This window comes from Cygnus atratus, chromosome 3 (assembly GCF_013377495.2).
Source record: "Cygnus atratus isolate AKBS03 ecotype Queensland, Australia chromosome 3, CAtr_DNAZoo_HiC_assembly, whole genome shotgun sequence".
Classification (NCBI taxonomy): Eukaryota; Metazoa; Chordata; class Aves; order Anseriformes; family Anatidae; genus Cygnus; species Cygnus atratus.
Window position 1 is genome coordinate 68,447,467 of NC_066364.1, and position 27,940 is coordinate 68,475,406.

Sequence of the window (27,940 nt, forward strand, 5' to 3'; positions counted from 1 at the left end):
TAAAAATATTTTACCCGTTTAGTTGTGCCTTGCTCCAGATTGCTAACCCAGCAACACTGGTGGCATGGGCATCGTGTTTAATTGTTTGCCAGTGTCTCAGTCTAAGCCTTCCTGACCTATTCTCAACAAGAATAACTACATAAATAAATGACAATTCTGCTTTACTCCAAGACTTCCTCAGCATTTACACCTAAGACTGTTGTTCTCATTTCCCTACGCTGCCAGGGATCACTGGCAACATGAAGAGCTAACACAGCTTGCACCAGGAGAGGCAGCAAACAAGAGATGCAACAGAAAGGACAGCACAGATGGGGCCAGATTCAGGACACAAGGCAGCAGCAGCATGTGTGCTCCCTAAACCTGGCTCCTGGGACAGGCCGGGTAAATAAACTTTTCAGTCAAACCAATGGAAAGCACAAGCCTGCTGAGTTCCAGCATGAAGTTTTCTTGGCGCTGTACCACGGGTGCATTTGGTTTCTGCCATAGCCACAAGTCCAGCTGTTGTACTGCCTGGGGGACAGAGAACAGCCAGCCGTACTGCTTCTGCAGAGTGCTGGGCTCCCTTGCTGGGCTTCCAGGTAGTCTGCACAGTGCAATAAATGGCTGGCAGCTGCCCTCACCCTCCTCCAGCTCCAGGTTTGCCAGCATAAGGAAGTCATAGCAGCGCTATGTACTTCAAGCTCCATTTGCTTATTCCTAGCCTTTCAGTGGGTCCTAGCCAGAAGGAGTGTATGCTATAAAAGCAGGAAAGATCATGCATTTAGTCAGCATGGAATAAGCAAAACAAAATGACCAGCATTTACAGAAGGTCTAATCTGCCTCTTCCATGCTAATCATGAGACATAATTTGCTGGCTATGGATCCATCAACTCAATGCCTACAGAGTTCCACAGGATCTGCATGCATTTGTTTTTGTTTTGTTTTGTTTTGTTTTCCAGCAAGGTCATAATTCAAGGAACATAAGCATGGCTTTCCCTCATTTCAGATGAAACCAGCAGTCAAAGCCAAACTTTTGAAGACATTTTTGTTCATTTTTTAAAGTGAAAGTGAAAAATAACTTACATATGGCATCCATTTCTAGAATCGCCTGTTTGGCCTGAAAGCACCATAAAAAAAAAAAAAAAAGTTAAACTTTAATAGGACAAATTATGTTGCATATTACAGATAGCTGTGAGTTTACATGCAGACAACATCAAGTTTAATTTTTTAGCTATTAAATATTGCTAGCATTGTTATTCTCTGTCTTTCTCTGTATGCTGCATATGTTACATATGTGAAGAAGAATTCTGCCGGCAGGAGCTTCCCATAGTTTATCTTCAGAGCACCACACAAAAGCCTTTTGTTCACTGCACACCACAGCTCTGTCTTGCTCATCTACCACTCTGGCAGTGCAAGAGGAGGAGCGCGTACCTATGGCACCGATTGGGATAAGGAACTTCTGGGGGATGTAGTGATGCACATCTGACACTGAAAACTACACTGGTATCACCCACGTCAGCTCATGCTGAGATCATCCTGCACACTCTGGCTCTTCTCCATGGGGACACAAACCCCAGAGACCTGTCAACAAGCCCCAGAATTTAGAGCCATCAATACACCTCTCCATATGCTGCTGGGACTGGCAAAAAACTAGCCCTAATATCTAGGAATCACAAATATTTCCAAACTTTTTTTTTTTTTTTGTGAAACATGAAACATTTCCTCCCTAAAAAATAAAATAGTTTGACTTTACTATTTTTTTTTATCTTTTACTATTTTTGCAGTTCTGATGTTGTTGGTGCAGAGAACACTACCAACCCTGCTTCCTTTAAGAGTTTCCTTGAGGAACTGCTATTAAAAAAAATCATCATTTTGTTTAAGTAAGATGAAACAAGATAAACAGCTAATATCTCATGATTGCTTAAAACTTGACACATTTCTTTAGGAAAAATAAGCAGGATGTTTTACCAAGTTTATCAGATAGTAAGTAAGAAACTAAACCAAAACAATATCCCAGATAACCTGCTTGACCCTCTATGGGTGCAATTCAGTGATTTTCCACCAGGTGTCACAAGTGGACTAATATTAAATCCCCCCCAATAGCTGGACAGAGGGAAGTCTGATCTGTACAAGCACAGATTTATCTAAAGATATGTGCAGACAACCTCAGAGATTTATTTGGTTAGACTTTTCCTTCCTCAGATAAAATTATTTCTAAGAGCTGAAAATGGCATTATGGTGTATTTTGGCGATTTTTTTTTTTCCACAGATAAAATGAAAATCCATCGAGAAAGAATAATCTTGATACAAAAGCTGAAGTCATGCTGAAACATTTTTTACAATCTAATAAACTGCACCAAGTATTCAATTGTAAGCATGGATACCAGCAAAAACATTATATCTCCCATAAACTCTGTCAATAAAAAAATATGAGAAGAATTACTAATAGCAACTGCTAGGACTGCTTTATCCTATAACTCTCTTTCTGTTGAATTGTTGAAAACATTAGTTAATGCACCTCCTGTGCATGTCAGTCACCTTTTTAGTCACTACAGCATAAAAATCAGTTAAATTGATCAGTGAAAGTAATACTATAAAAAAAAAAAAAAAAGGCAAGCAGTTTAACTTGGTGGGAAAAAAAATCAACCGAAAAAATCCAAGTTACATTGGGAAACATCACCTAGAGGTCTAAGACAGGATTTCATAAATAAAAGGACCAGATTTCTCTACTTTTAGGCATTACAGCTATAAATATTGTATCAGTAGGTATCTGACAACTATGATGAAATGCAGAACTGTGCCTCAGTTTCTCTGGCATAAAGTTTTCAAGCTGTCTCACCAAAAAAAGGCCCAAGCATCCCAGCTAAGGATGCAGGGTTCAGGATGAGTACGTATATTTGTAAAGTGAAGTTTGTGTTGCAAATGCCTTCACTGCTGTGGTATCTAACCAAGACAGATTAAAACTAGCTTAGTAATGTCTACACATGCTGCAATTAGCACACCTCAGTGTTGTGCAGACAGGCAGTTTCAAGCCAAGGAATGCTCCTCCAGCAGAGCTTTCTGATGCTGCATCTCTGTTACTCATGTCCTAGCGGGCAAATCCTAATGTGGACAGCAATGCTGCTAACCCAGTTAAATTATTCTACTCCTGTACCAAGCCCAATAGATGCTTTTAGTGGAATTTTCCCACTAATTCTGAAGAACTTTTAAAGATGCAAGAAACAATGTATTAATCTCTTGGAGTCTAAACTTTCTCTAAATTGCAATGCATTTTGCAGCTAACAAGATTGCCCTAAGTTACATGCACATTCAAGGAGCAGGGCTTCATTTATTTATTTACCTTGGCAGGAATCTTAGCAGGATGATTTTCCAGAATTAACCTCTTCAAATGAAGAATCCAAAGCCGTTTGTCTTGCTGAGATTTTGCCTGATTAAAAAATAAATAAATAAAAAAATCAGCACGATAAGAAAGAGCCTTACTGCATTATGTAGGGTAAGGAATAGCATATGGTCATCAATCAGGCTATCCAGTGGGCAAGGATTTTTCTGTCATACCTGGACAGTATGTTGCATCTTGGGATTTTTGTAATGGAAGACACTAAAGCTGAGGGGCTCCTTTGGTATTACTTCAACAAGCATAAGATTCCCACACTGTAACAAAAAGAGGCAGCACTGTGAACTACGGAGGAATTTCAGAGAGATCTAGAGCCAGCACATTACCGTTTGCCCTCTGACATACCAATATGTGAGCTTTGTATGCAAACATTTCATCCCTCTTTTTCGTGATCAGCAGCAGCTTGTCAAAGAGGAACAACGTGCGCTCATTTTTGGCTCGCTGAATGCGGAACGTTCCCTCTAGAACCAGCTCCCCGTAGCTAGTGAGATCGGGTCCTTTCCAGTTAGTGAGCAAACTCTGTATCTCCTGCAACAGATCAAAGAAGAATGACCAGAGTTCATGTCAGAGGTCTTACTTAAATAAAGACTCAAAGAACAATCTGCTGAGGCCGTTCTGGCTCTCCCGTATAACATTCAACATTCAACAGTGCAAAGCCACCAGTACTGAGGTTGTTAGGTTACATGTACATCACAGCTAGGTGTTTCCAGACTTGATGCTAAGCCCAGACTAAAGCATGCCCTCCTGAGTACTGGTGGCCTCTGTGGGGACACAGCGAAGAGCCCAGAGCTCCCCAGGACTGCCTGCGGTGAAACAGCACAGCCCCATCTCCTGGGACTCACAGTGGTGGAGGGTGGACTGTAATGCAGTCACCAGTCTCTCTCACGTCTGCTCCTCTCCCCTGCCTAGGTCCATAAACCCTCTGAATATTTCTTTCTTGCCCTGCAATATTATCTTGAAGCTGTGTGGTCCCCAGCTGGATGAATTATAATGCCATCTCTGTGTCTTGTAGGCCCATCCCAGAAGACACCTCTGTGAGGAGTTCAGACTGTAGAGATGTTTCTCAGAAGACTAAAGGTCCAGAAGTGGTTTGGTCAACTGATCATTTGAAGATGCCAAGATTTATATGCATTTGGAGTGATTTGTATATATACCTAGTTTTCTATCACCTTATCTATCACTTAAGAAAAAAAAAGCTGGAGAAACATCTAAGAACATCTTCAAAAATCTGTGCTACTTTGCTATGAATACCTTGTTTTCTTTAGTTGTTCATTTTTTCTGTCAGTGGCACAGACACAGGATTTAAGCACGGTACAGCAAACTAAGAGCAAACTAAACCTTAAGTAGGGAAACTTTAAAAACATCCATTGAACTTTAACCTGGGCAGCATTAGCAAAGCAGGGACAGATTTACTCATCCTAGGCTGATCTCAGTAGAACACTGCACTTTAATACAGCATTCAGCTATAAAACTTCTTGGTACATTTGAGCCCAAAGGCAGCCTAGAGCATACACAGGAAGAAAAAACAATGCATATAGCAGCACACTTTGGACTATATGCAAGACTGTTTTAAAACCCAACATATAACAAATGAAAAAAAGTTCTATTTTATCAGGTTCCTTAAGGAACTTGTAAATAAGTCAGGGTACAGCACAGCAATCAGTTTCACCAGTGTTAAGGGAGAGTTGGTGCTGGAATCACTGTTGCGGTACTTGCCGAACTACAGACAGAATGGCAGTGTGATAGCTCACTGAAGACCTATCCCTATGGCTGCAGAAACAGATTTTACTTGTATAAAGGGTAACCATGAACGTAAACATTTTCCACAACCCCATACATTTGCCAGCCCAGCTTAATAAATTAAAAAAATACACTTTTCCAAATGCATTTAGCCCTCTTTATTGCCAAATATTACTGGTTATCATTATTCAGATTTATAGCACACTGTTTGTAGAAGTCATTAGCATGCATTTCCAGCAATGTGTGGCAAAGGTTACACTGCTGCAGGCAAGACATTATCAAATGTAACCCTATTCCCCCTATATATAAACAAAAAAATGAGAGCCAATAAGCACAGTTTATGTTAAAAAGACATAAAGGAATAAAAGAATAACATGAGACAGATTTCTGGAACCTATTAAACTCTTTTATTAACTAAAAATAAATAAATTAAAGCTATATAGATACTGCTGACAAAAGTGTAATGTAAAATGGTGATTCACTGGGATGTTTGAAACAGAATGATGGATCTGTAAAAAGTCTACCAAACAGCTTACTCTTGACAACAAAAGTTATTCAGGGTAGCTTTTTTTTTTTTTCTCCTAAAAATTCTTCACTCTAAGTGAAGTTAACCCTTTTCTAACTATCACATTTCTAGGTTTATACTTTTCACACACACCAAACAAAAAAAAAAAAAAAAAAATGATAAGCCTACAGAAGCCCAAGAGGAAAGTACTTAAACAAGAAGAAGAGCAAGAAATGTCTCAAAACAAAATTAATCAGCACAAAAGGGAGAAATCGGAAACCACAGGATTTCTGAACAAAGGCTTGCCCTAGGGTTGTACAGCAGTGCTGTACAATTGAGGGAAAGGAAGAAAGAAAAGTTATCTCAAGTTCCATACTACTGCAGAATAAATGCTTTACAGGATGCTGCTTGCAGAGATTTCTGAGATTTTCCTGCAGCAGCTATGACCATGGTTTCCAAGATCAAACAGCCAAAGGCACACTCAACAGGACTCTAAATTATGACTGACAAAGATAAGAAGAGAAAATAACTAAAAAATGCTAACGGCTTATCTGTTGACAAAAACAGCTTACACCAATAAAATATTTTTGGGAACTCACCTGAAGCCTGATGGCATGTTCATGTTTCCTCTTCATGTCATTTATGTGCCACGCCACTCTCTGCATTGTATCTATGGCATCTAGCACCACATCATAGCCCTCAGTGTCCTTGTCAAGGTGGTTTTCTATTTCCTAAGACAAAGGAAAAAAAAAAATAAAGTCCCATTATTTTTAAATGAATTTTCCGGCCTGATATAATACTGACTATGCTTTTATCTATACTATTTTGTCTTTCTGTTGCAGTCTCCCAAATACAATGTTTCTGCCCTTGCTATTGCATGTTGTTATCTAATTGATTAACACAAGATGACTAGCAATGTAAAGCCTTTAGTAGCAGCAGTTTAGCAGCGACTGTACTTCCAGCAGCTGCTGCAAACACAGAGGCACAGAAAGGCAACACAGCATACCTACAGGAAGAAACCTTTTCAGACAGTGCTTACTGGCTTTCTTAAAACACAGGATGTATCTACACACTTACAAAATACTGATGGAATTACACTAGGCATTGCTTTACACTTGGAGAGAAGAAAAGCACCAGACAATTTAAATAAGGATCAGTGTCTTTACACTTCACTAGAACATGACTCTGTAATATGAAACATATGTGGAAACATTAACAATAAAGCAAGAATTTCCGAAACTTGCTTAATTCAATTCACTGAATATGGAAAGAGTTCCCACTTCCTCAATCATTCCTCTCCACAAAAATCTTACCAATCAGGGGTGTTTATATGTATTTATTCCTTCTCTCAACCACCCCCAGCATTGTAACGTGGAAAAATACTGTTGTTCAATGGAACAATAAATTTTGGTACAAAACTGTTTACTCATGACAAGAATCTTCCATACAACTTCAGAATTACAGACAATTTAAAAAGAAATGTAATTATTTGAATGCACAGACTGATTCAATGTGTCTAAAACAATTACCATACATTCCCCACTCAAAACATATGCATATATTATGTGATGAAGACAGAAAGTCTCCATATGTAAATATCAAACACTCCCAAAAGAGCGTCTAAAGAAACCCAGAACTGTTCTAACCATCAGGTCTTGTATTAGAGGCAGGAACATCAAAGTGTAGCAGCCCTAGCTGGGATATATATTTTAATGGGTGCTTACGTGCAAAAGTAGGTGGTACTTGAGGATTCGCTGGACAGGTTTCAAGAGATAGGAGCCCAGGGGCAAAGAATGCTGCAGTGCTTCTTGCCGTTCTCTGAAGAACTTGGCCAATGTCTTGTTCCTCATGCATTCTGTCAACACAGCTACTGACCTGAAAACACAATACCTATCTGTAAGACACACCATCTCCATAAGTTGTAGGTAAAGTCAATAATTGTTTCTTTCCTTCCTTGCAAAAGGGGACAGCAGGTTCCTAATCCAATCACTGTTTTTTCTTGTTATCTTGGGCATTGGGCTATGTTTTCCTTCTGACTCGCAGCCATTCTCTTTACACTGGGAATTACACATCTGGAGCACTACAGAATAAGACCATCGTAGTCTAACGAGAATAATAGCAAAGAATGAGAAGATCAAAGTAAAACTTCAGATAAGCATCTGTCTTTTTTTTTTTTCAAGTTTAAAACACACAAAAAAAATCCTTCTCCCTCCCTCCAATTTGTAAGGGGGACAATATATATGTATATATATGTATGTATAATTTTTTAGATTGTAACTTGCATTACATGAACAGGCCAAGGGACAAATGAAGAAAGGGAACCCAGAATTCCTACCTTGGGTAGTTGGTGCAGTACTGTGTATATATGTGGAAATCTTCACTCTGCATGGAGAGGAAAGGTTTATATATATTCAAATTTTGTCAAACTAGCAGCTAACACACATGCGAGACAAAGACGATGACACACATTCTCCAGTTCCTGATCAATGAATTCCCCACTCTCACGGTGATAGTCTTAAAGCTAACATAGACTGACTTATGGAATTTCACTTTTTATTTTTTGAGAATTTTCCTTACCTTTTAGAGAAAAAAAAATACACAGAGAAAAATAAGTGGCTTGCAACAGAGCCTCCAAGGTCCTTTACGACAACCTACGCACCTTTTAAAAAATATACACACGCCCCCTTCAAACAACTGACCTGCATGCCTGCATGCACCTAGTTTTCTGTGTGCTGATGCACACACCTGCAGAATTAAGTTTTGTGGAATATGTTCACTGCAATTTTCAAACAGCTATGAATACTTTCACATTTGAGCACAATCTAAGTATGAAAATTAGATGCCACAATTTTTTTTTTTTTTTCAAAAGCAAGTTATGACTGTGCAAGCAGAAAGTGATTACTGAAACAAGTTTTAATTAGATTTAGGTGGGATTCCATGCTTGCATGTCACTGTGAAATTGTTAACTTAATGCTGACAAGCCTCTCAGAGGAAGAGCCTGAGTTTCCTTTCTTTCTTCCTTGGCAGAAGATTCTTTCTTAATCATCATAATTTAATTCTGTGCAAGAACAAGTCTCCAGAAATGTCCCCATATGCTTTAAGTTCAAATCTGTCTATCAACTTATATCCCAAATAACACTCAATTTCTGCAGCTTGTCGGAGTTGTAAAGACTAGGAAAGCACTGCAGAACTGCAAATTGCTCCTAAAATCAATGACTTTTCTGAGCCCTAGTGCAATATAAAGCAATCATCTGGTGGTAAACAAGACATGCTTCCATGTGAAGCATTGTCAAAATGGACTCTGACCCGCTGCCCCACGACAGCTGTGCCCCACGAGGGGCACCCGCTCAGCAGTGGTAGCTCGTGAATGGTGAGACCAAAGAGCCCAGTGCTCTGCGGTGCAACAGCACAGGGGGAGAGGGCTGACGCGGGCTGAGCCTTTTGTTTCTTATTGTTGGGTTGATTTTTTTTTTTTTTTCGGCTATTCATCAGAAAGAGCCAGCTGAGGCAGTGCCCTTCCCCCTTTTCAACAGTGCTGTTCCCTTCCCCCTCTCCCTTGTACATCAGACCATGCCATTCATTTTTCCAACGAGCAGCGATTCAAAAGGACCACATAAAAAGAAAGCTGCTACTCGACCTTAGTGTAAGTCACTGCAATTAATTTCAGTATTTCTTACAAGATTTCCATACTAACTGTTTTGAAAAAAATAAGTCTAGCAAACTTCCAATAAATGTTTCCCTCTGAGACCGCAATCCCCATTTGCTTCTAGTATGCTGCAAACCGCTGTTACTTTAAGCTGCTCTTATCTTAGAGAGCAACCAACTACATTTAGTCTTGATACAATACAGTTCAGTGATTTAGCTCGGTCTTTCACGCCTGGACTAATTCTGCTGTCACAGCCGGTTTTTGTGGCGGTTTACATACGCCCAGTGTCCACACCCAAAGACAACGAGCTTCTGCCACAAACTATTAGCGTTCCCGCTTAGAACTTGCAGCAACAGCTACAAACCGTCCCAGCAAAAAACTAAGCATTAACAAACCTCAGCGTGTTGCACACATCACACTGTCCTTTTCTTCAGCAATCATTCCTAAGCCAGCTAGTGCTCATAGCAAGTTAGGGTGCTTATGAGAGAGCATCGTGATCAAATTCAGGGTCATGGAAAAAAGTGATTTATTTTATACCTGCATATATTAATACAAGGTTTTCATTTAGGGGCTTTCTGGTATAAACTGTAATACATTCCCATGGCTACAATCACGGAATAATGCAATTTATAGAATGACTTCACAAGCAAAGTGCAGACCATTTTTTGACAATTATTTATGTGTACACCACTCAAATAGAGTCACTTGACTGTTCTGCTTTTCAAACAAAAAGGAAAAGAATATCTGCTGTGAAATTTCAACAACTGAAAGCATTATCTGTAAAACAAACACAACCAAACTTTTCAGGGTTTCGGAATGGATTAAGTGCACATTCCCCACAAAATCAATAGCAAGTCCAAAATCCCCAGAAGCCTTTTCACACTCTTCCACTTTTTTCATTTTGTTTTCTACATGAGGTCAAAACTATTTTCAATGGAATTTTTGGCTTTAAAAGAGCTTTAGTCTAGCTATTAACTGGAACAAGCTTGTATACCAAATAAATAAATAAATAAATAAATAGTTCCTCATACCCTCAACACCTCTAAAAACTTTAAAATGGTTTCACAATCATCCCTGCTTTCTGATCAGAGTTTATTCCAAATGTCATACTGCGTTTCTATGTGCACTTGCGTCATTTCATCACAGCTCATTTCATCACACAAAACCATTAGATAGCATTTACTTTTACTGAGCCACGTGCCAGTAGAAAGTCAGTTATACGTATTTTGTCTCCAGAATGAGATTGCGGATGCTCACTCAGACTTAAGAAGCTGGTGTGAATCAACAATATACACCTTTTCTTAGGCATCAGCAGGAGTTGTGTGAACACATTGGGAAGGTGGCCAATAGATCCACAAATTTTCATTTCATGGCATGTAAAGAAAGCTGATCTCTTAGAAATGCTGAACAGGTAGAAACCAAAAGAGTATTTTCTGTAAACTTTTGCAGATTTGTTCTCAAATACATCTCAGTTACACAATGTAGAAGTTAATCTGTTCCTTCTCCACCCCAATCAAAGAAGCTTGTGACTTGAGAATAAATCCATCCCACTGATCTAAAACATACCCCATAATCCCCCCCACATACAACCACGACTGATCTTCCTAAGGCTGAGGAAGGAAGCCTGAGGAAGGAGTCAAGATGCCTGTGCTCCCATGGACTGCCTAGTTACCTCGCACCTCTGCACCTTGAGAGAAGGGACTACAAGTTCATGTGCCCAGCTGATCCTACCTACTTGACAGCAGACTTCCCAGAGAGAGCGCTGTATTACTGTGGGGCATATCAGGGCAGACACCATGCAGGCTAAAGCCAATGCTGTGAACTATGTTCAGAAGCAAAAGAAAAGCCAGGGCTAAAATGGATTTAATATATTTCTATCAATACTTCCACACCACAAGTTAAATACTAGCTATGCTCGTCGGTATTTCTTTAGACGCTCATGCTTACTCAGCTTGAAAGTCATTACATTCACCTTAACTGTCTTCAAACCAGATTAAAAGTGATCTCTGCAGGGAGACTGGAATCACTCCAGAGATCATTTTCAATCTGGGGGCCCAAAGCTGTTATGGCAGAGGAAAAAAAAAATCTGAGACCAAAGCCAAGAGTTCATCGGCACTGACTACAAGTCACCCTGAAGAGCAAAGCCAAGCACAATAAGATCCCAGCTATACTTAGTTTGTCCCCTGCTGCTGAATCAATTCACTGTGCGTCTCCTACACATGGAGTGAAGAGCCAAGCACATGGCTACAGCCCTGATCTCTCAACTCTTGGTGCACTGTGCTTTTTTATAGCCATAAAAGGCATGTTAAAAGAAAATAGAGACTGAAAACATGAGCTGAGTGAGAGCGTAAGCTTAAGCCAATTGCCTGGATCTCCTCTTCATTAATGAGATGGGAGATTAGAGTAATTCTCCCTTTCCCCTTGGTTAAGCTGTTGGTTTGTCTTTCAGAAAACATATGTTCTAAATTTCTGGGGCACTGAGTGAGAAGAGCGATGTGCCAGAATTAAGCTTTTCTTTTACAACTACTCACTTAAATGTAAACGTGTGGAATACTGAAGTCTATCTTCTAATTAACATTGGCATCATTACTATGAAAATTAAAGACTGAGTTGGCAAGAAAACATATAAACAAACTTATATGTGAATAATTAAGCTATAGCAAAGCTTGCACTGAAACCTTTTATCAGCCTCTGATTACAGTTAGCAGCAAAACATGTCCAAGACATTTAAAATAGTTCTCCTACATGAAGAGGCAGGCCCAGGGCTGGTAGAAATGACACTATTACACCACGACCCTCAGTGACAGGTTATTTCAGAGCAGCAGCCCCCACACACTGTTCAAATAAAAACCAATTCATCCCCTTTTGCTTCTTGGGGCAGATAGCTAAAACCAGTAAATCATGATCAGACAGCAAATTAAGAAAAGGTGTGCTTTTCTGCATTTGTATCTATATTTCCCCATGGGTTATTAATGGATTTTAAAAACATCTGGAAGAAGAGGGGCTTAGTATAACGTTGTAAGTTGCTGTTAAATATTTCTACTCTCTGATAACTTTGCATGGTTATTTTATCTGTTAGTGAGTTTTATGTTACTCAATGGTTTACAGTAAAGACATCTTGCTAAAGTTTGTTAACAAGTAAAAGCTGTCATTTTAGGAGTTATTTACTTTGGGCACTCAACAGAATAAATGATAAAGACTCAATCCACAATTACGAGTCTTTGTTCAAAGTATGCTAATGTGATTTGATAATCCTTACTGTATTTCCCTTAGAAGTAAAAGTTGCAAGGCTGTTTACTACTCAGACATGAATGCTATACACAGGAAACAATGACATATGAACATGTAAGGAAAATATGAAAAGCTATGCAACAAATTTTATTAAACAAAACCAAGTAACAAATTCAAGTTCAAAGAAACAGTCCATTGTAAACAGTCCAAAACTAGACCTTACAAAAATAAGCTTACTAGATTTTTTCAGGAATAGCAAACATTTCAATTTCAATAAGCTTCAGTTACTTTAACCATAACTATTATATTATTCAGGCAAACCAACCTTTCGCCATTTCACATGAATCCTGAAAAAAGAAATGGCTATTACTTCATTCAGTTACTGAGTTTCATGAAATGCAAAAAGCATACACAGTACCTACAGTGAAAACTTGATTATGCGTTTAAATTCCTAACAACTAGGATATTCACAAGTGAATCAGTAGGGCGAAAAAAATGGAGCTAGCATAACCAAAGCACAGCTCCACTGCAAACACTAAAGAAGCTCCACTGGAGCTACATCCATTAGCTAAAGCCATGAGCTATGACTTTGGTATGAAATTATCCCCGTGTGTAAGTCACAGTGAAGATCTAGCACACTCAAAGTAATCAAACAATAAGTGGCTAAAGTCCCGTAAGACTTTAAGGACTGTATACTGCCAAAAAAGGATGTTTTGTTTCCACTACTCAATGCTGGGAAGATACGAGCAACCAAGAATGGACAACTGGAGTCTGTTAAGACAGTCACCAGTTACTGTAATGACATCTTCACAGCCAAAAACAGAACTGTGGGGTATTTTGGTATTGTTTGATTTTGCTTTTAAGTGTTTGCACTCGTCTGGATGAAGTTAAAAAATGTTCACTGGGATTGCAGTCTCCAGCAATTTCTGAGCCATCAGGCAGTTGCCTGCCAATAATACAAATGCTAAAAGCATTTGACAAGGGAACAAAAAAAGCACAAGCAAACAATGATACACAGATGGATTTTGGAACTAATGGCCAGGCAGTCTATCAGAAAACTCCTTTCAGCTAGCCAATATCACTGAGGGAGCAACTTTTTCCTGGACTAGTTATTATCTCTTGCGCCACCTCTGTTTCATGTCTCAGCCAGTAGTAGTCCCACATACAAGCATGCAATATGGCAGAAAGATGTACAAACTCCAAATTCTGACATCTGTAAATATCCTGAAGGCCTTGCAACTGGGCTTCAGCACAGGAACAACTTACATGACACACAAGGTATGACAACGGTGTCCACATTTTCTCTGGTAGAACCCACAGGAATAACTGGGACCCTCAGCTCTGGAATGACCCCCAAAATCAGCAGATCACAGGATAATTTAGATTGGGTGGGAACTCTGAAAGTCATCTGGTCCTTCCTCCTGCTCAGAGCAGGACCATTTAGATCACATTGCTCGTCTTCTAGAGTTCTAAATATCTTCAACGATGGAGATCCTACAACCTGTCTGCAATCCATTTGATGTTTGGCCACCCTCTTATGGCTAAGAAATAAATCTGAAAATCATTAAATCTAATTGGAATTTCCCTTGTAACTTGTGTCCACTGCCCCTTATCCTATCATTGTGCTCCTTCAAAAAGCAGTTGGACTTTGTCTTCTCTATATTCTCTTATTAGGTAGACAGCAGTAGACATTTCTGCTCAGCTTTTTCTTGTTCAAGGTAAACAAATCTTGTTTTGTCAGCCTTAGTACATCACATTTTTAAGTCTCCGGACCTGCTGGCTCACTCCAGTACGTCAATGTCTTTCGTGTACCAGAAGTCCAAAATTCATCACAGTATTCCTTATGTAGTCTTACAAGTGATTCATAGAAATGAAGAGAAGCAGATTCTCTAAATCTGCTGACTACATTTTTGCTAATATATCCCAAGATGCTGTTGGCCTTCACTGCAATGGCATACCACAGATATGCTTGTTGTGCTCCATGACCCCAGATCCTTTTCTGCTGAGCTGTTCACTAGTCAGCCAGAACCTGCCCGCAGGTGGGGTTGTTCCATTTCAGGCATAAGACTTTGCATTTGCCCTTACCACATTCTCCTTCAATTCAACATAGGCCGTTTGAAGTGATAACAACATGCCACAAGCCCAACTGCAATGTGGCAAAAATACATCCAAACTAAGATCTCCCAGTGCTTACAAAAAATCAGCTGCTAGATAAATAACAGCCTGCTCCACCTCAAGTACTGTGTTCGTGTTCAGTTTTGGGCCCCTCAGTATAAGAAGGACATCAAGGCCCTGGAGAGTGTCCAGAGAAGGGCTACGAAGCTGGCGAAGGGCCTGGAACACAAGTGCTGTGAGGAGCGGCTGAGGGAGCTGGGGTTGTTTGGTCTGGAGAAGAGGAGGCTCAGGGGAGACCTTATTGCTCTCTACAACTACCTGAAAGGAAGGTGTGGGGAGCTGGGGATCAGCCTCTTCTCACAGATAACTAGCGATAGGACTAGAGGGAATGGCCTCAAGTTGCACCAGGTGAGGTTTAGGTTGGAAGTTCAGAGACATTTGTTCTCAGAAAGAGTGGTCAGGCACTGGAATGGGTTGCCCGGGGAGGTGGTGGCATCACTGTCCCTGGGGGTGTTCAAGGAAAGGCTGGACCTGGTGCTTGGGGAAATGGTTTAGTGTGTGACATTGGTGGTAGGGGGATGGTTGGACCAGATGATCTTGGAGGTTTTTTCCAACCTTAATGATGCTATGATTCTATGAACTCAATTCAAGCAAGTAATCCAGTGAAATAGCAGCACTAAGATGTTATTATTGCTTCCTTTTCCAATAAAATTCCTTGTGTCACAAGAGCACTGAACAAAACAGAGTGGTTCAGTTAATCCTAAATCCTTACATGAGGCCTATTATATTGTTTTTATGAATGCTTGGTGCTGACAATACTGAGCTCAGGACAAAGCCTAAAATATGACACAGACGTCCTCACGAGGGAGTGGAGGGGCAGGCGCCGACCTATTCTCTTTAGTGACCAGGGATAGACCCGAGGGAACGGTGTCAAACTGCGACAGGGGAGGTTCAGGCTGGACGTCAGGAAGAGGTTCTTCACTGAGAGGGCTGTCACGCACTGGAACAGGCTCCCCAGGGACGCAGTCACGGCACCAAGCCTGTCAGAATTCAAGAAGCGTTTGGACTGTGCACTTAGTCATATGGCCTGAATTTTTGGGTAGACCTGTGTGGAGCCAGGAGTTGGACTCGATGATCCTTGTGGGTCCCTTCCAACTCTGGATATTCTATGATTCTGTGATTTCCTTGAACACCCCCAGGGATGGTGACTCGACCGCTTCCTCAGGCAACCCGTTCCAATGCCTGACCACTCTTTCTGAGAAGAAATGTCTCCTAATTTTTTAAATTGTTGAAGACTAGTGCTCTTTGTTCAGTTCTTTGTTTTAATTGTTGAAGACTAGGGGCATGACATTTCCCTTTTTCCACTCACCAGGGACATCGCTCGACTGCCAGGACTTTTCAACTATGATGGAGAGAGGCTTGGCAACTACATCAGCCAGTTCCCTCGGGACCCTGGGATTCATGTCATCAGGTCCCATAGACTTGTACCTGTTTAGATTAATCAGGTGGTCTCGAACCTGTTCTTCACTTACAGTGGGTGGGACTTTGATCCCCCAGCCTCCATCTATGGGTTCAGGGAAATGAAAGACTTGGGAAGCCTGTCTACCAGTGCAGACAGAGGCAAAGAAGTTGTTGAGTACCTCAGCCTTCTCCATGTCTGTCCTTACCAATTACTCAGCTATAGAAACTCACTCCTAATATAAGAAACTAGCCACCTATAATCGCTTACGCACTACTATTTTCACCCCTCAGTCTATTTTCACAAATGTTAAAGGTGCTTGGTGGCCCTTGGGGACTCCTCCTGTCACCCCAGCACAGCAGCCCAAAGGAAGCTGGGTCCTCTCTTGTGCTCTTCCTCGAGGCTCTGTGCAGAAGGGATGCCACCTCCCGCACAAGGGCTGGGGGATGGGAAAGAAGCACTCACACAACCCCTGAGAATGGGCAACAGAGTTCTTTATTGCCGGGACACCTTGCAGGTAAGCCTGCGGGATGTCCATGGTGTTTGGTGGCTCCAAGCTAATGCTTGGGATGGAGCCTGCACGACAAGTAGGGAGCTCGCCGGGCATTCCTGAGATGCTGTTGGTGCGCTCGGATGGCAGAGAGCGAAGACGTGCAGGGGTAGTCACAGGTCTGATCTGGCTGAGGTGGATCCAATTCCATTGGTTCCTCCACATCTTTTGGTGGATCCACCTCCATGGGCTCCACGGTGTTTGGCAGAAGGATAAGCCACTCCTTTCCGGGGACTGCCCAAACGGGATGCCTTCCATCAGGAATGTTTTTGGGCCAGGCTGCCGAACCAGGGGCTCATCCAGTTCCACCCCTAGGCCCCATGCTGCTGTCCGGTTGATTTCCATCTGTGGGTCTCATGCTGCCGTCTGCTTTACGGCCATGGCTGGGTCCCACGCTGCGTCCTGGACTACAGTCACGCCTCCACTCTACCTGGCTGTCTGCCTGATGCTCCTGCCATCGCCCCATGCCACCGTTGCACCAACGGGAAGGCCCAGGCCCCCTGTTGTTGTGTGGCTGAGGGGGCAGCCTGTTCCCCGCGTCATTGTGGTGCCAGCGGTAGCGCCTGTAAGTGTCTGTGGGCTGCGCGCCAGAGGTCCCTTGGGCACTGGTGTCTGTTGTGCCGCAGGCGCGATCCCTCTGCCCATGACACTTCTTCTTGTTAAGTGCCTTCCTGCTCGGTGCTTCCTTGGACTGCATCGCTGTCCTCACACCGAGGAGGCCTGCTGCTCGCCTTGCTGCTTCTTGACTTCTTCCTGCCGCAAAAGCTGGCTGTCAGAGTGCCTAGAAGCTCAGCGAGTGGTGGGCCAGCTGCAGGGGTCCTCTTTTATAGGGCCCGCAGCAAAGGCGGGGCAGTGGTGGCCACTGTGACCTCAGCAAGCCTCTGTGATGGAGTGGCCCATGCGTGGCCAAAGGCGGCCGTGTTGGGAGCAGCCTGGAAGAAGCCCTCACGTGGACAAGGAGAAGGGTTGGGGGGGCTGAGGGCTCCTTTTCTGGGGCTGGCTCCCCTGGGCCGTTTGGCTTGCCAGAGAGAAAGGCTGCCCCTCAGCTGTAGGGAATGTCCTTTACCTCCCACCTTGTGCCTTGGTTTATTTTTAACACTGTTTTTTAGGTAATTTCATTCTATTCTTTATGGAAAAGAACAGAAGCAAGGTGCATCTTCAGCCCTAATTCCCCTGTGGGCTTTGTGCTCTGAGTGAAGAATTTCTTCCTCACATCACATCTAATCTAAATCTCCCCTCCGTTTGTTCAAAGCCATTACTCCTCGTTCCATGGCTACACTCCCTGATAGAGTCCCTCTCCAGCTTTATCTTAGGCCACTCTTATGGGTTAGGTTAGGTGGCAAAACTGCAGGACCTTGCAAATTGCAGCCTTATCTACCTTGTTCCACATGGCCTTTTCCAGCTCAGGCTCTAGCCTCTGATCAGTGTAACATAGAATCATAGAAATATTAAGGTTGGAAAAGACCTCCAGGATCATCTGGTCCAACCACCCCCCTACCACCAATGTCACCCACTAAACCATGTCCCGAAGCACCAGGTCCAACCTTTCCTCTAACACCCCCAGGTATGGTGACTCCACCGCTTCCCTGGACAACCCATTCCAATGCCTGATCACTCTTTCTGAGAAGAAATGTCTCCTACTTGTTTTAATTGTTGAAGAGCAGTGCTTACAATGAGTCAAGGACTTTTCAGCTTCTCACACTGCCCTGTCAGTGAGGAGGCTGGGGGTGCAGGAGGAGCTGGGAGGGAACAGAAGCAGGACAGGTGACCCCAGCTGACCAAAGGGATATTCCATACCATGTGATGTGGTGTATCCTGATTTCGGCTAGGATAGAGTTGAATATCAGAAAAATAAAAACTGAGTAATTATGATAAAACAACACAGTGATAGATGGATAGTACACACAGATGATGGAGGCAGGGATAAAAAGTGATGGTAAAACAAATAGCGAGAAGCATAATTGGAAAAATGATAACACAATAAAATATTGGAATTGTTACCCGTTACCAGCTGGAACAGTTACCACTGTGGCAGGCTCCAGTGTAGCCTTATCATGATCATCCTGGGAACTTTTATTCAGGAAAGTGCTTTGCTTTTTAAATTCAGTATTGCGTTAGTTCCCCCACTCAGCTCTAGAGCAGCACATGCTATTGCTGACCAAGAACCAGGAACTGCCTGGAACCACAACATGATCTCTCACTTTTTACACCCACTCAGCTTTGGGTGTAAAATAACCTCACAGGTGCCATGAGAAGAGCTGAGTCAGGATCCATTTGCTTCCTTGCCTATGTATAGTCAAACTGAGACAAGCAGCCCTTCAGAGCTTGCTCTTTCACTCTTCATCTCTTTCTGTTCTGCCTACCATGAAACAGTGACACTACTGAGGTTTTTCCAAAGCCTTTTGTTTTGACATGGAAGTGAAATGCCTACATCAAATGAACTTCACCTATAGTTACTGTGAAGATTTGTTACAGGTTGTTTTCTTGTTGTTTTTGTTTGTTTGTTTGTTTGATGGGCTGGTCTTCTCAAAGACTGTGTGTCATATAGACTCTAAATGTGTCATACAAACATTTGTGCTACCAAACCCTCAGTTCTAGCCTCAGTGATGGGATTTTTGCAAGAGCAGGATCATAGAATCATAGAAACATTAAGGTTGGAAAAAAACTTCGAGATCATCTGGTCCAACCATCACCCTACTACGAACGTCACCCCCTAAACCATGTCCCTACGTACCAGGTCCAACCTTTCCTTGGCTACCAAAATGGTGAAGGGCCTAGAGGGGAAGATGTATGAGGAGCGGCTGAGGTCATTTGGCTTGTTCAGCCTGGAAAAGAGGAGGCTGAGGGGAGACCTCATTGTGGCCTACAGCTTCCTCACGAGGGGGAGTGGAGGGGCAGGCGCCGACCTATTCTCTTTAGTGACCAGGGATAGGACCCGAGGGAATGGAGTCAAGCTGCAACAGGGGAGGTTCAGGCTGGACATCAGGAAGAGGTTCTTCACTGAGAGGGTGGTCGCACACTGGAACAGACTCCCCAGGGACGCAATCATGGCACCAAGCCTGTCAGAATTCAAGAAGCGTTTGGACTGCACTTAGTCATATGGCCTGAATTTTCGGGTAGACCTGTGTGGAGCCAGGAGTTGGACTTGATGATCTTTGTGGGTCCCTTCCAACTCAGGATACTCTATGATTCTACAATTCTAAAGCATAACTGGAGTACCAATTGATCACCTACATAAAAAAAAAAGGGGGGGGTGAACTGTATTACTCCACAAAAAGGTTCTAAAAACAAATGCTAGATCAATAATTCTACCAGCTAAGATACACTTCTTGAAAAAAGTATAACACCTTTTTCTTAAATTTTTGAACATGAAACAGAGACATACCACTATTGTCTACCAAGAGAAGTTCCTTTGTTTTCCATTGATTTGCTAACTTTTCTTGGTTGAAATAGAAATTACGTCTCAAAAAGTAATAAATTAATTTTACTTTCCCATATCATTCTGCAACAGGTGTTGTGCTGCAGATTCTTGCAGTAGCCTCTTACCTTGGAAACAAAACAGTCTGCTATAGCCACAGGATCATTTTCACAGTTTTCCAAATCTTGCAGAAGTTCACTAAAACAAAGAACAGAAAAATCAAAAACAATTATTGCACATATTGGAATAGACACACATGTATACCCTAGAGCCAGACACCATTCCATTGTTCATGGCTGTGATACCCAAAGCACTTATGATGCAGGGAGTCCTAAAAAGGGTACTAGAAACCCTCTGGTTTCCCTGCATAGCCCCTCCATTCCCCAATGAACTGGCCCATGTAAACAGACTTCTTTGTCTCTTTTCAGAATATAAAAACACCGTCTTATAAACCAGGGTCAAAACTGGACTGAGTCAAACATACAGTTCTGTTTCCTAACGCATAAAACACAACAGTATCTTAGCTCTGTTCAGTGCTACAGCCATTGCTCCTCTCCCATACAGATCAGACGCTCAGATTCAGATGTCCACAGTTGCATGGTATCTCCACATGTACCATCAAATATATTTTTTTCTTATGCACAGTCAAGCTGTTACCTGCACATGCACAGAAATTCCAGTTCTGATACCACAACATGTGACCAAAATACACAACTGCATATCTTCCTGCCAATATGTTGAGCCACATTAATTGACTTTACATGCTGGCTTCACAGTAACTGCAGCACTGGAATACTCGCTCCTGTCACAAAACTGACAAAGTCAAGCGACCACAAAACTTTATGGTCTCTTCCTCCTAGGTATGAAGCCATGTAGAGAAGTTTTCTCTTTGGAGACAGATGAGCATGCTAGGAAAATGGTATTCCCACATACTTAAACATGCAAGTCACCACAATGACCATGGACTGCTGATCTATGCAAAGATGAGTGCCTTCCTTCAGACTGACTGCTCTTCTATGATATGCATAGTGGTGTACTCAGAGGGTTGTTTAGCTTGTACATCAACTAACACAGTGAAGCCAAACAAAATTTAATACACACTGAAGCACATGCCCTGTCCTATAAAGATTTTGTATGTTCCAGTAGCTAGACATGACTGGGGTGGATGAGGAGCTAGTCCGAAAAACACAGATGAGAAGCAGGAATGTATTACATATACAAGAAGAACAGTAATAAGTTCACACAGGAAGATTTGTCTACCTTTAGTGGGTCTCTTCACTGAAGAAAAGTGGTGAGCCAGGAAAAAGTTTTCTGGAAGGGAATATATAAATTCTACATGCATAAAAATAAAACCTAACTGAGAGGATTTTATATTTTTGACATGCCAAGCAGGAAATGAATTCATTATAACAGGAGCAAAGCAATAACAGAGCACGTTCACTATCATATGGAATTCAGTTCTTGAAAGCCAATTCAGTGAAAGAAAGAGTTCAAGTAGCAGAAGAAAACCTCAGAGGTCTCTCCTTGATCCTAATATTCTTTAGTCTTACTGAAAGATACACTCAGAAAACCGACGCAAAAAAAAAAAAAAAAAAAGAATTTTCTTCCAAATGGTTCTCTGGGAGACCTTTTTTTCCTTCTCATCAGATGTTTTTTCGTTTAGTGCTACTTTTCTCCCAGTTCACAGCTGGTTCCCTGAATGAGTTTTGCATAAGAGTTGCTAAGCCTGTATCTAGGGAACTACCCTTTTCCCCTCTAAGCAGACACAATTTCCCTGTGTAAGTAAGAATGGGAGTAAAACAGAAAAATTTCCTGACTTGTTCTTTGCTTCTGTAATTACTGCGGGAAGGAAGGGGAGAAATCAGTAATCAGTCGCATTGAAAAAAGACAAAGAACTTAAGTTAGGCGGTCATTAAGCCGCTCTGTATAGCAATAATTTAACCTCCACACCTCAGATTTTCCCTTCATCAAAATCAGAATAAAAATATGACCCTTGCTTGATAGCCCACATTGGTGAAGATCTTTTAAATCAGCAAAAGAAAGAAGCTGTAGCAATGCTTCATGTAGTCATTAATTATAATGACTGTCTGTTTTCCACAAATGAGTTTTGGAAATAACATCAAACACACTGAACAAGCTCAGAGTATTCCTGTTGTCCAGCAAGTAGAGGTTCTCCTGACGGCTTAGAATACATTTGATTGCCATTTTGTTCCTACTGGTCTCCTTTAATACCATATTATTTTTCCTGCAGGATACAGTAATACTGCATTTAAAGTTTTCATATATTCATGCAATGAGTCCAGGTTTATGCAGTAAATATGCTGGTGGCTTGTGTCTTCAGCATGAGCACATAATGTAAGGGTAATGCTCTGAATGATTTTGTTAGCTGTACTACACTCTTTTCTGTCTCATCTGACTGATAAGAACGGGATTGGTAAAAGCAGCCTTCCACTGTGTAACAACAGCAAATCTGTTATGCCCAGGAATCCCCAAAAAAATAAAGAAATCCCTATAATAACACATTGACATGTGAAAGAGCAAGTTTATAATTGTGCATTTAAATACCTGACAATGAAAGTAGTGGAGAGAAAACAGAAGTTCCTTTCACCCGGGTATCCAGATGTTTTACACTTTCCACAGTCAGTAATGGAGCTCTTAGCATCCATGGTTACTTATGCCAATGGCCCAGGCAGGAAGGGAGCACAAGGGAGCACTGGGAGAGAACGTGATGCTCTTGCAGCTGAATTGCTAAACAAGACTCAAACTGAAACACATCACAAATGCCAGTGCTCTTTAAGACCACGAACTAAGTTACGCAGCTTGCGTTGTTATGGTCTGGAAAAATGTGATCATCATCAATAGCTAATGATAAGTCCTTTGGGATGAGAGAGGTAAACGTAGAAAGACTGACAATTTTTTATGAAATGAACTCGTTACCTTTACAAGTCAAATGAACAAAAGTCTCATTACAATGTCTTAGGATGTTCTGACATTTTGGAGCATGAATTATTTTCAAGACAAAACATTTAACTTCCCCTCTCAGTGGGTTAGGTCAGTATGAAGCTGCCAACTACAGGAGGTGAAGAGGAATAAGCTAAATCCATTTACAGGTCTGTAGATAACTAATACTTGCACACACACACAAGTTATGCACTTTTTTGTTTTATTCATTGTATGTCATCACCACACTATTTTAAAAGAAGGCCCAGGATTTTTTCATCTCGTTCTTGATCTGAATTGGTGAAAAAGAAAGATGATAATGACAGGCACATCAGATGGGCCAGCTTCAGTGGAACAGAAGGAACAAAAAGAGGCAGAAAGGGAACAGCATTATTCGTCCTGTTGAAAATTTCACCCATGATGAAAAACAGTTGCAGTTTGCAGTCTAACCATAAATGCTAAAGTAACAGTATTACCAAAAAAAATAATTTTCTTAATGCCTAACAACATTCAAAGCTAAAAGGGACATGGCAAGCACAATCTGGTCCTTGTGGTTGAATAATTTCATTATATAAAAATCTAGAAAACTAATCTGAAGAGTTCAGATTTTCACTAAAAAAAAAAAAGATGATATAAAATTATACTTGATATAATCACACTGCTACAAACATTTTGTGACAAAAACTAATATCTCCACACTCAAAAAAAAATCCTTTTCCTTTAAAGGTGAGCTCTTACAGGTTTTATGAAGGCTCTTCATGACAAGAAGTCAACCATTGAAGCTCAGCCACCATGAAGCTCGGAGCAGAGGAACTGCTGAAGATGGCAGCTGTAGAGAAGAGCCCTGCACAGTATCTGCGTGCTTCAGTAGTCACTGATGGACAAAGAGTGTGCACAATCTCTGTCAGCAGCAGAGGTTTCAGCTTGGCCTCTCTTAAGACTGGCTGAGTGCTGGTAGAAGTATGAACCTATGCATGTTTCACTACAGAATTCCCATTTCAGAATGAAGTCACGCTATTGAGAATTTATCCCAAATTGCTGCTGGAAAGAATCTCAACAGGAGAGGCCGGAGAAGTAAGGCAGCAAATGCTGATTTAGAGGATGCTTTCCCCTTCCGAATAAATCAATAAACAGTGAGGGAGCTTTTTCCAACAGATGGAGCAGGACTAGTGGAATATGGTCAGTAATTCTATTTTAAGAAACAGCTTTCCAAAAAGAGATCACAAAGGACTTGCAGTTAGCATCCTGACCATCATTTCTGCTATTCAATACAACACCTAAAAGTCATTTCAGTAAATGGAATTTCTCACATCTCTACAGGCCACAGAAGCCCAAGATTAAAAAGTTTCATCACTGATTAATTGTCACATTCAGAGTTGAGAAAAAAATGGTCATTCTGAAACTATGAAATCATGCTCACAAAAAGCATCTGAAACCACTAACACAGAACTGCCAAGTGGAACTTTTTCAAAGGTAAAAATAAATGAAGAGGCTATAGAGTATGTTCAGGACCCAGAAGGTACATGCCAAGTTTCACACAGGAGGGAACTTTATCCTTGAAGCTAAAATAGGATCTACAGTGCGCGTTGACTCTTAAAAAATCTCTCAATTTCCATGTAGAATTTTGAATTGTGAGGCCTGAAATACATTAGCAATTTACTGGAGGCTTTGGACAACTTTCCAGTGAGTTTTAACCATTCTAACATATCTATCCCTAAGAGCTCCCAAAGTGTTTTGTTTTTTTTTTTTTTAAGTTCTTTTTTTTTTCCTTCTTTTAACCTCTGGAAATCCTTTTTTTTCTCTCCCTCAAATCAATTATTCTGTATCATGATTAAAAAAGGTACTTTTATTCAGTAATACTTGCAATGATGCTGATATAAGTGTGTCCCAACTACATAGCCTGCTATTTCTCTGGCTTTGAAGGATCAGAAAATACAATGGCCACATATGTTTTTCCCCATCTTGTGACCATTAGGAAGCCCACAGTCATTGTCTCATGGCTCTAAAACACATGATCAGGCTACCACTATGTATTTTCCATCACGTTAGATATTCAATCAAGTCAGAAGTTGTAGCTGAAGCAGGACTTAGCAGCTTTCCTGAAAGTGTATTTCCCGTACTGTGCTGTAGCTGCAAGTTTCAGGAAAGGATTTTAGGTTTCAACTATGTCCAACATTTCTAAATAGATCTTCCTCCACTCTCCCTTTTGATTCTGAACAGCGATCCCCAACAGCAGAAGCACTTTAAAATAGTTTCCCATGATGACAGAAAAACACTGAGGAAGCTCTCTGACAGGGGTCCTCCACTTCAGAATCCTCTTTTGATTTAAGGAAATTATTTACTGTTCTTCAAAGATCACTACAGTTTGGGAGATCTTTTGTCAACTACAGTAAGGCTAAGAGAGCTTTTACAGGAATAATGGGACATAGAAGACATGGGAACTTTATGCCATTAGGTTTGTTGCATTGATCGTACGTTCAGGTTTTCCTTGAATACTGAATAAGGTTTTTTTTGTTTGTTTTTTATAGTAATAGAGGATTCAGTCAAAAGTAGCAGTAGCATGCTCCTAAAACTGCAGATACTGCAGATCTCACACACTCTGGCACCAGCTATAGAAGCAAGAGAAATTTTACTTGAAGTTCCCATTATATGCTAGAATCCCATTTGCAGAGTTTCAGAGAAGGCTGTAAAGATACCTAACAGAAGTATTCAACGCACAGCAAGGTACTTGAACACAGCTTTGATAGATTATTTCAGGGAGTGCCTAGCAGTTTAAAATATTACAAAAGCCAGATATATGTCAGTACACCAAAGGACCTAATATAATAGGAATAAAATATTGCCTGTTTAGTGAGACAAGAGTTTAATTCATGGTGGTCTGGCATTAGGTTCAGCGGGAGCATGGAGCAGGTTAGGTTTATATTTATGGAAATACCCAGCATGAAAACAGAAGTAATAAACGAAGACCACACTTGATTCATTAAACCAGCAGCTACATAATCTGATCTCAACAAACCAACCCGGCTGAGAATCGAAGAAATACCATTTCTCAGTTTATATATCTTGGCTGTATTACAGTGATAAAAGACTATTTGCTTGGTTTGCTCCCTCCCCATCAACACAGGCTGCTTCATTTAGTTAAACATTAATTTACCTGTTGAAATGGTAGATATCCCGTATGTTTCCAAACAAGGCTGATCGCTCTTCTGTCCCCAGGGACAGCTTGGATTGGTCAGTGATACAATCGAGGTAATCCTACAAGAGAAATGAGAAGGATGCCTTTAGACATTTCCTCCTTTTCTAGATCAGTAAATGGAGCTACCTTTTATTGTTCAAGATGAATTCCTTCATATCAGTTTCACATTATTATTACAGTAAACCCTTCAGTAGCCTCTCTGTGAACAGTCATTCTATTATGAAAGGTAACAGTACTTATCTGTTCACTGAAACCAAGAAAATAACAGAAGACTGAATGCTAAGTTATAGTCCTTAGACTGGACAGCCAACATTTCTCTTGCTACTGATATACAAATGTATTCAGATTTCATTCACAGTGACAGTTTAATTGATCATTTAACCGGCTCAGAGACAAAAAAATGTACAAAAAAATGAAGAATGTCATTTAATAGTCTTAGTAACAGAAAACCTATATAATCAAGAACAGAAAACATAAAAACAAGTGCTCAGAAAAGCTACCAAACAAAAAAATCTTTTAAAACTGTAGTTGAAAAAAAAAAAAACAACACAAACACAGCAACGCAGAGTTTGCAGAGGACAGAAGATCTCAGCGTATATACACACAAGCAGTGTGTATGTAGTACACTTGTATAATGTACAGTTACATTGCAAATTACAGTGGTATATGTTCTAGCAAAGACATACTTTCACATTTACAAGAGTGTCTCATCTAGTGACTTCAATTGAATAGGAACAAGAGAACTAGAAAAAAGATAGATCAGCATTGTTCTAGCAGAACAACTTTCCCGTTTCTCCCCCATTTTGATAAGAGCTCAGCTCCCAGAGCATCACCTTTCATTCTGTTGCTGCTTCAGTGTTAAAATTTCCTCAGCTAAGGGCAAACAAATCCACCGGGCTTTTTAACCAACTTCAACTCATAAACCAAGAAACCCAATGTGCTGCCACATCCATGAAGAAATTCTGCTAGAGGACGGAAAACAATAAAGGAAAAGTGAAAACAGCTGAAACAATGTGAAATAAAAATAAATAAAATCCCTTAGCCTGGGGTTAGACAACGTGGTGTGGCAACCCACCAAAAGCAACACAGCATTCCACTTCTCGGCAAGGAAGGAACCCTGCGAAACGTCAACTAGACCATGAAAACTTCTAAGATGCAACTGCGTGCCAGAGTCGTAAAGAAAAAAATACTACACAACACATACACTGGACAAGATTTATTCTCTGAAAATCCAGAGAAGATGAAGGGTTTAGATCAGTCATTGATCTGACCTTTGGATTTTAGATGCTCTTGTTAGGATGGTTATGAATTACAGCACTCAAGTCTCTATCCCCATGTTCTTTGCAACTGAGATGGTGTAAGCAGAGTCACAGGTCCTAATCCTAACATTCAATAATCCACATTCAGTATTTGGTTGCCTCCAGTTAAATCTACTCTTCATCACCACCAAAAAAAAAAAAGAATATTTTTTGCCAACAAGAAGAAAACTTGCGTATTCAAATGCAACTTCAGTGTCTTTAAGAAGAACAACAAACAGCAGTGGGCAAGCAAGTAGGCATGTCCCAGAAAGCCTTCCCATCTCTTCTGTGATGGACGTCCGTACTGTACCTTCTTGCAGCCTTCTAGTCCCAGCCTGTCCTTGAAATGCATTTGTGCAGTAAGCCATTGGAATGGCATCCCTGGGACTGCCTGAATTTGTAGTTAGCTTTTCATTTATATTCAGAAGCTGCAGATAAGTAAAAGGTTTGGGAATTCTGGTGAGGCAGA

The 27,940-nt window shown here is 41.0% G+C and overlaps 1 protein-coding gene across 2 annotated transcripts in view; it reads right to left on the reverse strand.

The window, feature by feature from the left end:
• PLEKHG1 (pleckstrin homology and RhoGEF domain containing G1) overlaps window positions 1-27,940 on the reverse strand; it is a 141,071-nt gene that overhangs the window by 11,492 nt on the left and 101,639 nt on the right. For both annotated transcript variants that reach the window (XM_035538962.2, XM_035538961.2), the window contains 9 exons: window positions 26,132-26,232; window positions 20,166-20,235; window positions 7,954-8,000; window positions 7,343-7,493; window positions 6,218-6,349; window positions 3,719-3,901; window positions 3,535-3,630; window positions 3,320-3,406; window positions 1,063-1,096 (listed from right to left, as the gene is read on the reverse strand). In XM_035538962.2, the coding sequence (XP_035394855.1) occupies window positions 1,063-1,096; window positions 3,320-3,406; window positions 3,535-3,630; window positions 3,719-3,901; window positions 6,218-6,349; window positions 7,343-7,493; window positions 7,954-8,000; window positions 20,166-20,235; window positions 26,132-26,232 (901 nt within the window). The remainder of the gene's footprint in view (window positions 1-1,062; window positions 1,097-3,319; window positions 3,407-3,534; window positions 3,631-3,718; window positions 3,902-6,217; window positions 6,350-7,342; window positions 7,494-7,953; window positions 8,001-20,165; window positions 20,236-26,131; window positions 26,233-27,940) is intronic.